General features: G+C 31.6%; 1 protein-coding gene across 7 annotated transcripts in view; it reads right to left on the reverse strand.

The window, feature by feature from the left end:
• The window catches only part of LOC116852216 (protein vav), a 64,083-nt gene that overhangs the window by 25,591 nt on the left and 25,891 nt on the right, over nt 1-12,601 (reverse strand). For 2 of the 7 annotated variants that reach the window (XM_032832333.1, XM_032832328.1), the window contains exons 1-3: nt 8,925-9,419; nt 8,256-8,773; nt 8,085-8,153 (exon numbers count right to left, since the gene is read on the reverse strand). In XM_032832333.1, the coding sequence (XP_032688224.1) occupies nt 8,085-8,153; nt 8,256-8,677 (491 nt within the window). In that variant the 5' untranslated portion in view covers nt 8,678-8,773; nt 8,925-9,419. Of the gene's footprint in view, nt 1-6,457; nt 6,585-8,084; nt 8,154-8,255; nt 8,777-8,924; nt 9,650-12,601 lie in introns of those variants that run through there. The other 5 variants (XM_032832332.1, XM_032832331.1, XM_032832330.1 and 2 more) reach the window with 5 other exon arrangements.

Here is a 12,601-nt window from a genome sequence, read left to right on the forward strand (position 1 = left end):
AATGTATCGAATTTTCTCTTTTTTTACCTTCATTTTGGAACGCTGTAACACACAACAGGCTTGACCAAACACAAAACTGTCACAGAACTTTTTTTGAAGCGTAATGTCACCTTTAAATCGCCGTATAGTATGACCCGATGCGATGTATACATCGTGAGATATGGCTCACTAAAGCTCATCTAGCGGAAAACGCTCAGAACTTTTTAATATAAACTTTTTGTCTTTATTTTTAAAAGAAAAATGTGCTTTAGAAGTTTATTCAAGTATTTCGTAAACACCCTGCATATATTATTTGGTTCTATTTTCTTACTTTTCAGATATTTTCAGAGTTATTGAGTTTTTTTATATACAGGGCGAGCCATTTTATTCAATACACGTAAAAATCTCAAAAAGGAGAAATTTTTTCAAAAAATGTTTCAGACAAAAGTTGTGTTCAAAGGGGGACATCTGAAGGTGACCTAGACTTTGACCTCGGAGCTCATTCTAAAGATTATTCGAAAGTCAATTTTGCATTTTAAATAGAAACATTAATTTTTTCTTACGGAATTTTATTCTTTGTGAAGTAACTAACAACTTTTGTTTGAACGAATTTTTCGTACAACCTCCATTTTTTAAGATATTTACAGAAATATCTACAAAATTATTGGTTTTAATAATTTTTTACTCGAATTCTACCAACTTTACCGAAAAATGATAAGAGATAAAAATTGTTTATTTTCTTCTCATAGAGCTCCGGAAATTTTTCAGAATTTTTTATAAACTTTTTAATACTTCAAGAAAATGCAAGAAAATGCAGTACTAAGAAGTTAGCTAAAAAATTCTGAAAAAATTCCCGGAGCTCTAGAGAAGAAAATAAACAATTTTTATCTCTTACCATTTTTCGGTAAAGTTGATAGAATTCGAGTAAAAAATTATTGAAACCAATAATTTTCTAGATATTTCCGTAAATATCTTAAAAAATGGAGGTCGTACGAAAAATTTGTTCAAATAAAAGTTATTAGTTTTTTCACGAAAAATAAAATTCCGTAAGAAAAAATTAATGTTTCTATTTAAAATGCAAAGTTGACTTTCGAATAACCTTCAGAATAAGCTCCGAGGTTAAAGTCAAGGTCACCTTCAGATGTCCCCCTCTGAACCCGACAACTTTTGTCTGAAACATTTTTTTTTTTTAATTTCTCCTTTTTGAGATTTTTGCGTGTTTTGAATAAAATGGTCCACCTTGTATATAAGGGACTTTTTTCTCAAGCGGACATTCCATGTTCCCCAAAATTAGTTTAGCGCAAAAAATTCGTTCAAGGTGTTAAAATTCGCGAAAAAATATGAATTTTCCAATGTCGTATAGCACTTTTTGAAATTCAAAATGGTGGTTCCAATATGACGAACACAATTAGTAAAAAGCATCTGCTAGGCAGAAATTGTATTAATTTCTTTATATTTTAAATTTGTTTAAAATTTTTTTTAATTATTAAAATATTTTTAATTGTTTCATTTTTTAATTTGTTTAATTTTTTTTGTTAATTTAGGTAGTCAGATTTTTGTCTTTTAGAAAACAAATATTGTAAAGAAGTAACATAAATAATCAAATTGTCTACTCAATACAAAAGATTGAATACTCAATACTCAATAAAAAAAATATTTTGTCGAATTTTATGAATATCGGTATTCACAGAGCCGCTATGGTTTATGTTATGGTAGATTATATCTCGCACGGTAGCAAATTTTTGAATAAAAATATTTTGAGCTATTAGGACGGTAGCAGGTTTTTGAATAAAAATATTTTGAGCTATTAGGAACATTTGAATACATTTTCATCAATAGCACTCCTCTCTTTAGTACTTTGAAACAATAATTTTTCATTATCTCTGAAACTGGAGGAGCTTCATCAAACCTTTTTCTCAGAGATCTCCTTAACTTTCTCATGCTCTTTTATACTATAAAAATGTTAACTGAGGCCGGAAACATTTAACAAGTATGACTAGTACATAAATACTATTTTATAGTGCAAAACAGCATGAAAAAGTTAGGAGATCCCTGAAAAACATTTTTATTCAAACCTGTTACCGTCTGAGTTACCGATATTCATAAAATTCAACAAAATATTTATTTTTGAGTTTTTCATATTAAACAGACAATTTGATTATTTATGTCACTCATTTACAATATTTGTTTTCTGAAAGACAAAAATTTCTGACTACCAAAATTTACAGAAAAATATAGTTCAAATCATACTAGAAGAAACATATTGTACAACGTTAAACAAGTAAAAATCTTATTTAGAGGATCTTATTTCGAGAATCAAAACAATCTAAGTAGAAATACCCGAATAAAATTCAAGTTTTACCTTGTTTCACAAAGGCCAAAATTTTAGGCTTCTTTATTAGTTATGTTTGACTTAGCAGTTTAAGGGGGAAACCTCCTTTATCGGGTCAAAAAAATCGATATTTTGGAAATAGTCTTAATCGATTGTTAAACTATTCAAGAATATTCCCTGAAAATTTCAAGTCGATATCTGCAGTATTTACGAAGTTAAAGCGGACGGGTCGGGTGACGAGTCCTCTTCACCCAAATGTTGAGAAACATTTGCAACCGATCTTCGACGATCTTTCGAATGATAGTCTTTTGGAAAGGTGTTTAGGCGGTTACACACAGAATGCAAATGAAAGTTTCAATTCTACCGTTTGGCGTTTATCGCCTAAACACATTCACAGTGGAGCAAAAATCGTCTGCATTGCTGCGTATATTGCTGCATCGATATTTAACGAAGGCTACAATGCAGTGTTAATGATAATGAATAAATTGGATATCGAAATTGGGATCCAGGCATACAATTTTGCCATAACGAAGGACGAGAAGCGAATAAACAGACAGAACCGCCAAAGCTATAGCAGCTCAAAAGAGGCAAGAACGGCTCGTAGGATGGAGATAATGGCTCAAAACAAGTTCTACGAGGAAGTGGAGGGGCTACTTTATGCAGCTGGAATCGCTGATTAGCGTGAGACTGCCGTAAGTTGTGAATATGTAGTATTTTTATGCATCTAAAACTTTAAACGCGTTTTTCTCGAAACACGTTTTTTCGATTTTGTGTACACGATTAAGAGAAATCTACTGAACTGATTTGGCTTTATGACCTCTCATTTTAAAGATAATTAAATTCTCTTCGATGTGACATTGTTTTTTAAAAAAAAAAATTTTTTTCATATTTTTTTCGTATTTTAAAGTCGATTTTTTTAACGAAAAACGCACTTTCAATTTTAAACTGTGTAAAAACATGCAATTTCGACTTTTTCTTTAAAAAATCGAAATGTCACATAGAAGCTAGTATCATAAACATGACAAAAAATTTTGGTTTTTTTGTTTCAGATCAAAATTAAGGACGCTACAGTGTACACAGCGGAGACACTCCATAAGCGAAGCGATATTAATATGGCGTCCGTTTTTATAGTAAACATCTTTTTTTTTTTTTTAAAAACCTGTGTACTCTTTGATTGTGTATTAAATTGTCATAAAAATTTCAAAACGTTTCAAGTTATTATACCCGAGAAAAAAATTCGTGAAAATCATGTAATGTTTTCGACCGTGTAAAGGAGGTTTCCCCCTTAATTGTTTTTTTGTTTTTTTTAAAGATGATTAGATATTGGAGAACTTACTCGCTATTGACGGTGGTAGTAGCATAGACGCGGGAAATATAGGAGAAATTTAAACTGTCACTATTTGCTCCCTGTCACTATTTGCCCCCCTCTTACTTATATTAAAAATAAGATAAATGTTTACATTAGAAACGACCTTATCGATTCCAATGATCTTGATATATGTTGTCGGAGACATAAGTCTCACTAACTTACAAAAAATTTAATAAAAAAATTCGTGTAGATACATGTTATTTTGACAAGAGTAACAAATAAAACTGCTGTAGGCGAAAGCTTTTAGATACTATAAAATAGATAAATATTAACAAATTCTGTAAATATATAATTTTTGCACACGGTATATACATAGAAATATAGCAAACACTATACCTATATGCACGAAGGAGGGGCTCCGTCCCCCTTTCCCAAGAAAACTAACTCTAACCTAATCAATCAAATTGAAATATGATAAACCGTACACGTATATGCGCAATCCATCTACATTTTTATACATAATTTGTCAATAAAAAAAATATAAAGATAAAAATGCAGGTATTGTTTACGATATTTCAATGTACACTATGTACAAAAAATATCGCAAACAGTACCTGCATTTCTATTCTTCTAGTTTTCTATTAATAATTTTTTTGATAATTATGTATAAAAAGGATGGATTGCTGTGGTTTACTATATTTCTATAAATCGGTTAGGTTAGGATTAATTTTTTGGAGAGAAAGTGCGGGGAGGAGGGACAAAGCCTCTCCCCCGCGCAAATGTACTATTTTATATGCATACATTTATAAATAACATTTATAAATGCATTTTTTATAAATAACTTTCTTTTCAGCTAAATATTTAATGATTTCATCGTAATTGTGTGTTAAATGTAGAAATTCGTGATACAATATATTGTACGAAAATAAGGAATAAGGAAAAACTGTTTATATATGTCTACGATTGTATCTACATAGTCAGAGCGCTCGCTTGTAACTAAGAACTGAAAATATTATACTTAGTGTTCACATATTACAGCTCTACCTAAATAATGTAGCATTCTACCTAAAGTTTGTAGCATTTATGTGACTTCTTTTGATAATAAACTTTTAACTAACTTCTTAATAAACAATGAGCGATTGCTAAAACCTACAATATGTTACTCAGTAAGATGTCTTCAATAACATATGTCAAGGTTAAGGTGATTGGAGCTGACTCGCCTAAACTAAATAATTATTTTATTTTAAAAAATATACTTTTTAAAAAGAGACTAACATTCAACATTTTTAACTTTTCAAAAATTAGTATTTTTGATAGAGGTTCGATAGAAATAAAAAGAAATAACTTCAAACTTTGAAGTGTCGCCATGTTATTAAAGAATAATTTTTTTTTAATTTTTAAAGATTAGCCTCTTAAGAAACTTCGTGCTTTTTAATAATCAAATTCATTTGTTTCATTTTATTTGTTTCAGACTAATAGTTTAGGAGTTAGACGTCTCATCGTTTTGTGAGACATCCATTTTAAGAAGTCATCAGTGCAATCTTTTATTAAATTTAAAAAAAAAGAATGCAAAAATTTGTATAATCTAAGACATTATGAGTATAATCTAAGACATTACTAATAAAATGCTGAAACCCTCATTAAATGTCTTTCTCTTAAAAAAATTCCTAAATAATTAATTTTTTCTGGATTTTAAATCGAAACCTTTTCTTAAGAATCCTAATTCCTTTTTGCGGAATTGATTGATGATGCTAGATACGAGAAAATACACGCTCAAAATTGTTAAAAAATATAAAGATACAACTATAAAATGACACTTATAATCGACCGGACATATTTGTGAAAAAATAGTCTGAATACTTTCCTTTTGCTTTAATAATCAATACATCATCGTACAAATAATGGCACGCAACATACTTTTTTAACATATGCTTTCTCATAATTCCATCACGTTAATTGTACGATAATTTATTGTTTATTAGAACAAAAGGAAAGTGTTCGGACTATTTTACAGATCTGCTTGATTGATTGCAAAATATGTTATAAATGTATTATTTTATTTCAACGTATTTTGCAAGAATTTGTAACGTGTATTTTCTCGTTTCTGGTGTCATTAAGGTGACCAAAGCAAGAAAACAGGAACCTTAACAGCCGAGTAACAAATTCAGATTATAAAATATTTCAAAAACTATGAAATTTAATTAAGTTTAATTCAGTGATCATTTTGATACTACATTTATATGAGCACACACACACAAATTAATTTTTCCATTATATTTTATTCTTAAACAAATACGTTATAACATTATAATGTTTGCCAAACTATTGAATATTTCTTACTTTTATTTTCTACATTTTAGAACAATTAAATAGCAATTAATAATAGCAATTAATAATTTCTAACATAGTCTTTTTTATTAGAATGCTATATATGCTCTACTTTTAGTGGTAGGAATATTAACATAATGATAAATCAATATATGCAAGTTTAAAATTAATTTACAACAAATATGTAGGAATAAATAATAAATTCAAAATTACAACAATTAATAAGCACTTAATTATACGATAGATCCGATTTCGATTTTTCGATCGAATCTGGTGAGACTGTTGAATTAATGAAATTTCTTATTTCAGTAATTAGAATAGAACTTTCTTTGCATACACGAATATTTGTGTATGTATATGCGCACGCACATAAGCACGCACAACAGTTCCTAGATTGTCTATTCCTAGCTATATGTTGTTTGCCCTATTTTTAGAAAATTGTAAGATACAGTGATGACTTGTCTAGCAAGACTTTTAATAAAACTGCGAAACCGTTAAACCACATATACCTTCTCCACGGAAGGCCAGTCACACTGAGAATTACTCGAGAAGCAGAGCAATTCTTGATAAACCTTAGACTCATCTATATCCACAGCCTTAGTTTTTATGGTAAACATCACCAATGTAGTTGTAGCACTAAATCAATTAATCAAAATTATTACAAAGTTTCTCTAATTTATCGTTTATTCTTTTATAGAGACTAAGCAATACAATTATTTTTCTAACTTTTACTTGATGGTGAATTAAAGAATAGATTTAAATAAAAGAATAGAGTTAATATTTATGAATAAGCTATATATTTATATAAACCAATAAAATATACAGGGTAGTAAAAAGTCCCGAACCAGTGAAATATTCAAAAACTAAGCATTTCCGAAAGAAATATTTCCTACAAAAGTTGTAAGGTTTTAAATGATCTATTCACTGATCTGGTCTGACCTTGGGTGGCGTCGCCAAGATCAGGTCAAGATCAACTTTACTTTTTTAAATAGAAACATTTATTTATTTTTTTTACGGAATTTTATTCTACGTGAAGAAACAAATAACTTTAGTTTAAAAAATTTTTTCATATGACCCCTATTTTTTAAGATATTTGCGGAAATATCTACAAAATTATTGGTTTCAATAATTTCTTACTCGAATTCTATCAGCTTTACCGAAAAATGGCAAGAGATAAAAATTGCTTATTTTTGTCTCATAAAGCTTTGAGACTTTTTTCAGAATATTTTATTAACTTTTTAATACTTCAAGAAAATGCAAGAAAATGCAGTTAAAAAGTGCATACTAAATGCATACTTATGCATACTAAAAAGTTAATAAAAAATTCTGAAAAAATTCTTAGAACTCTATGAGACAAAAATAAGCAATTTTTATTTCTTGCCATTTTCCGGTAAAGTAAATAAAATTGATAGAATTCGAGTAAGAAATTATTGAAACCAATAATTTTGTAGATATTTCCGCAAACATCTTAAAAAAGGGGTTGTATGAAAAAATTTTTTAAACAAAAATTGTTTGTTTCTTCACGTAGAATAAAATTCCGTAATAAAAAAAATATGTTTCTATTTAAAAAAGTAAAGTTGACCTTGACCTGACCTTGGCGACGCCACCCAAGGTCAGACTACCAGATCAGTGAATAAATTAAAACTCCTACAACTTTTGTAGGAAACATTTCTTTCGGAAATGCTTAGTTTTCGAGATATTTCACCGGTCCGGCACTTTTTACTCACTCTGTATATTATTAACATGTTTTTCTTCTTTTATACTTATAACCTGGAATTTCTATTCTTTTGGTCAGTCTTATTCAAATGTAAATATTATTTATAACTTAATGTTCTTTTAATAAATCCTATCGAAAACATTAACATTGCATTATGAAATTGTTTTGCAAAATAACATTGCATTAACAATGATAGTAAATTTAAATTGCTTTATAACATCTTTAAATGTAATTTATAAATACTTTCTTCACTAATGACTTCTACATGCAATGCAATATGCCCATCAGCCTCCAAAGTGTTTACAGTTTTTTGAATAGTCTTAATATTTTGATCACGGCGATATATTTTAGCACGTTTTATTTTATCGAGCTAAAGCTCAACATATTTCTCCATTAACATGTTGATAATAAATCCTTACCCTGCACCAGCGCTTTGCAAGTCTTTATATATATCCTCCTGTGACCGTCCATGACCAACTGAAAATCCACTGCAATGAGGAAGAGTAATTTCATTATTTTTTTGTTTATTTCGTAATTATTGGCAATTTATTAGTGATAATATAGTTTTCAATTATATAAAAGTTACTTACGATATACCCTTTTGCCTAAGTCGTGGACAATTAGATAATGCAGATAATGTACAAAGGACACGATGAAAATTGGATAAATCAAACAGCATAGATGGTTCAAAGAGGTCTGATTCCAAAAGGCCAAAAATGTTTGAGCATGCTGATAAGAACACCTTTATATTGCGCAGACACAAGAACTGTGCCATTTGTGGCTTCTGGTTTACATCCTTCATATCTATACACCCTGGGTCCATAGTATTCAGTAGATTGCAAAGCAACACACCATCCCGCAATGTATAGGCCAAATCAAATGCAGTTGCTTGTGGCCAGTTGGCTTTGTGATCTGCTCGTAATGCTCCGCATCTTGTCAACCAGTTAGCACATTCATGCCAACCTTTACCAGTATCTGTACTTTCTGCCCTATTCATTCTTATAGTCTCCATATATCATTTAATGACTATAATAATAAACATTCTTTTCATCTGTGACAGATACATATTGTACACAAGGTCTTAAAAAGATGTTCATCATGTTGCCACCTATTAAATATAAAAATATAGTAGATAAATACAAATAGTATACTAAATGTTATAAAAAATATTTAAAATTTTATATATCAATTTAATAATAATATTTAATAATATCAATAATTAATTTTATTAATTATTTAAGATGTGAATTTTTAATTACATCATGAATTTTTGCTCATGTGACTTAGTCAATTTTCCGTTTAAGTTACTGTGTCGGATGATAATCTTTTTCTATATGAATTAACGTGTTTCCAGCCTGTCTCCTGATTTATCTTGGCTATTTGACACACTTTCAATTTAAAGTATATTTAACCGGACAGCTGTCATCGATAACTGTGATCTGTTCTTTTTAGCTAACTGCTGCACTGGTGCAATAAGTTAAAATGAGATAAGTATATTTTTCTCACTCTAACTTTTTGCATCAGTTTAGCAGTGCAGTTGAAAAGAACCAATTGAGTTCTGGTTTAGATGCTGTAGAGAAAGTAGTTTGTTCTTTTCAGCTGTGCTGCTACTCTAGTGTAATAGGTTAGAATGAGAAAAATGTACTTATCTCATTTTAACTAGAGTTACTTTAATCAAAGTTTGGCCACGACTACGGTTTCGTCAAAATCCTGCGAGAGAGAGAGAAACATTTTCAATCTCTCTATTTGTTTACCTGCGAGAGAGAAAGACATTTTCAATCTCTCTGTCTATGGTCGGTATTCATAGTAGAATCTTATTTCAAAACTGTCTTAAGGCCGATTTATGATGGCCGTTACTGTTTACTTATGCTGTAGTCCAGAAATGGACCAATCGCAGTTGACTATTCTTGTAATAATCGACTACAATTGGTCAACTTCTTATAAATTACAGCATAAGTTAACGGTTAGGGCAATCATAAATCGGCCTTTAAAGGATTTTGCACGTAGAAAAATTTTAATCGTAACCGTAAGGTCGTAAGAAAATTGACCAATCAGAGTTAATTCTCCTTGCGTTCGAAAAATAATCGACTGTGATTGGTCAGTTTTCTTACGACCTTAAGCCCATTCTACAATTGCGTAAGCGTAGTCGTGATCGTAAGAGTCAACCAATCCGAATGTTTTATTTACTGATTGCTTTATTGTGATTGGTTGGCGTAATCACATACAACCACTCACAACCACGTTCACGCAATTGTAGAATGGGCTTTAAGTAATGTCTTAAGATGCGAATACGGCTCTATGATTGGTTCATGATATGTTAAGACAGTATTTAAGATGTCATGAATCAATAACAGAGCCGTATTCGCATCTTAAGACATTACTTAAGACGGTGTTGAAATAAGATTCAATTATGACCGATATTCATAGTCAGATCTTATATTTAAGACCGTCTTAAGTTCACCTTCAGATACTCCATAGCCAATGAAATGATCCGTAGAACATCTGAAGCTGAACTTCAGACGATCTTAAATATAAGAACCAACTATGAATATCAGCCTATAAATACCGGCCTATTTCTCCTTAACCTAATATAACCTACTACGATAGAAGTACTATGATTGGATATTGTGTGGATTTGATGAAACATAGCAGACCAATCAAAAGTTGCTTCGTCGTGACCAATTTCTAATAGACTTGATTTATATTAGAGATGCCCGATTCTGAATCAATTCGATTCTTTCCCCAAAAATAGGCTTATTCGTGTTGTTTGCACTCTTCGCACTTTTCGTTTTTAAAACTAAACAGAAGTATATTGAAATGTTTGGAAAAAGCAAAAGCGAGATAACCAACTCGAGTGTTTCTTCCAAGCGTCTGATTAGGCGTCTATCTCTTTTTAAAAGCGAAAAGTATGAAACATGCAAGCAGCACGAACAACCCTTTTTCCCTAAATTTGTTAGGGAAAAAATCGAATCGATTACACAGGACGCTTCTGCACACAGGACGCGGTAATACTTGTCGCGCGGCAGAAGTTCGCGCGACAACCAATCAATATGCTGCTTTCCGTAATAACCTTCTAGCTCTTACGGAAAAACAACATATTGATTAGCTGTCGCACAAACTTCTGTCGCGCGGCAGCCAATCAATATGCTGCTTTCCGTAATAACCTTCTAGCTCTTACGGAAAAACAACATATTGATTAGCTGTCGCACAAACTTCTGTCGCGCGGCAAGCATTACCGCGTCCTGTGTGTAGGAGCCATAAGAATCGGGCATCTCTAGTTTACATCGTGCACTTAATACGCATACTAAATAGTAACTTTCTATTAGATAATCTTAATATCGATAATGTATATCAACGATGACGTATTCAATCAATACAATATGTTTTGCTGATGAGTATTATACCAGCTTAATATACCGTTGTTTATATATATCATCGATATCAAGATTATCTAATAGAAAGTTACTATTTAGTACGCGTATCAAGTGCACGATGTAAACCAAGCCATTAGAGCACAGATGTCTATACTAAACTAGATTGCTAATGGGCTCCTGCACATAGGACGCGGTAATGCTTGCCGCGCGGCGGAAGTTCGCGCGACAGCCAATCAATATGCTGCTTTCCGTAATAACTTTCTAGCTCTTACGGAAAAACAACATATTGATTAGCTGTCGCACAAACTTCTGTCGCGCGGCAGCCAATCAATATGCTGCTTTCCGTAATAACTTTCTAGCTCTTACGGAAAAACAACATATTGATTGGCTGTCGCGCGAACTTCCGCGGCAAGCATTACCGCGTGTGCAGGAGCCTTAACATGTTATCATTGGGATAGCATGGCTTGCGTCCCAGAGTTTCCAGTGTATGCAAGAAAATGGCCGCTGCCGCTACATCACTGAAATATATACTACCTAAAACGCACGCTATCTCTTGGGATGCGTTCCAAAATTCAACTTTGGTTACCATAGTTCTATAATTTGTTATAATTTGTATTATAGAAAATAGTAACCAAGGTTGAATTTTGGAACATACCCTTGAGTGTTACAGGATGAGAGAAAGCATGCTTGTAGATAGAGATGCGACATCGATAAGAAATAATCGATTATGATTTTAATAACTTAATTAAAACCATCGGTAGCCCGATATATCGAGCAAAATAATGGATTCTAGTAAGAATCGGATACACTGCATTTCACTAAGCATATGCGTGCTTATATATTTATAGTTTACGTGATATATATTATAGATGAATAAACGCATATAGTTTGTATCGGGCATCAGGTCGTTCCTCCCTGATAAAGCGAACTGAAATGTTCCCAAAACGTCGGAATCAAATAAAGATGAACCCACGAGGCTCAAATCCGGAAACCAAATCTAATAAAACGCATATATCGTTTGCGGAACAAACTTTTCCGATCTCACTAGATCTAACTAAAAGTCAACGCACAAGCACATCCGTAACATGTTACGTTAAGTACTGACAATACAATGACCATACCTGTACGTAAACTTAAACTTAAGTTAACGCACAAGGAAACCCGTAAACTTAACATGTTACGTATGTCTTGTGCGGAGGCTCTTATTTTTACCAGCATAAAAACAAGTTGGATCTAGTGAAATTCAGTGATATACTGGAAACGTACCAACCAGAATAAAGCTTTTCTAGTATATCACTGAATCTCATCAGATTCAACGTAAAAAAAAACGCCGTGTGCCGTCAGTTTAAGTGCTTACTTAGTTCTTTTGCTGTTGAATGCACAGCCACTAGATGCACCCAATTGCTGCTTTTGATGCAGTCAATTGGTCTGTTCTTTTTAGCTGCACTGCTGTGCAATAAATTAAAATGAGATAAATATATTTTTTCTCACTCATATAGCGTGTTCGATTGATCCTGGGTTAATCGCTCCGAGAGCGATTAATGACGTCATAAGTCTCTACT

Source organism: Odontomachus brunneus, unplaced genomic scaffold (assembly GCF_010583005.1).
Source record: "Odontomachus brunneus isolate Ranch 3 - 2012 unplaced genomic scaffold, Obru_v1 Obru_scaffold_207, whole genome shotgun sequence".
Taxonomy (NCBI): domain Eukaryota; kingdom Metazoa; phylum Arthropoda; class Insecta; order Hymenoptera; family Formicidae; genus Odontomachus; species Odontomachus brunneus.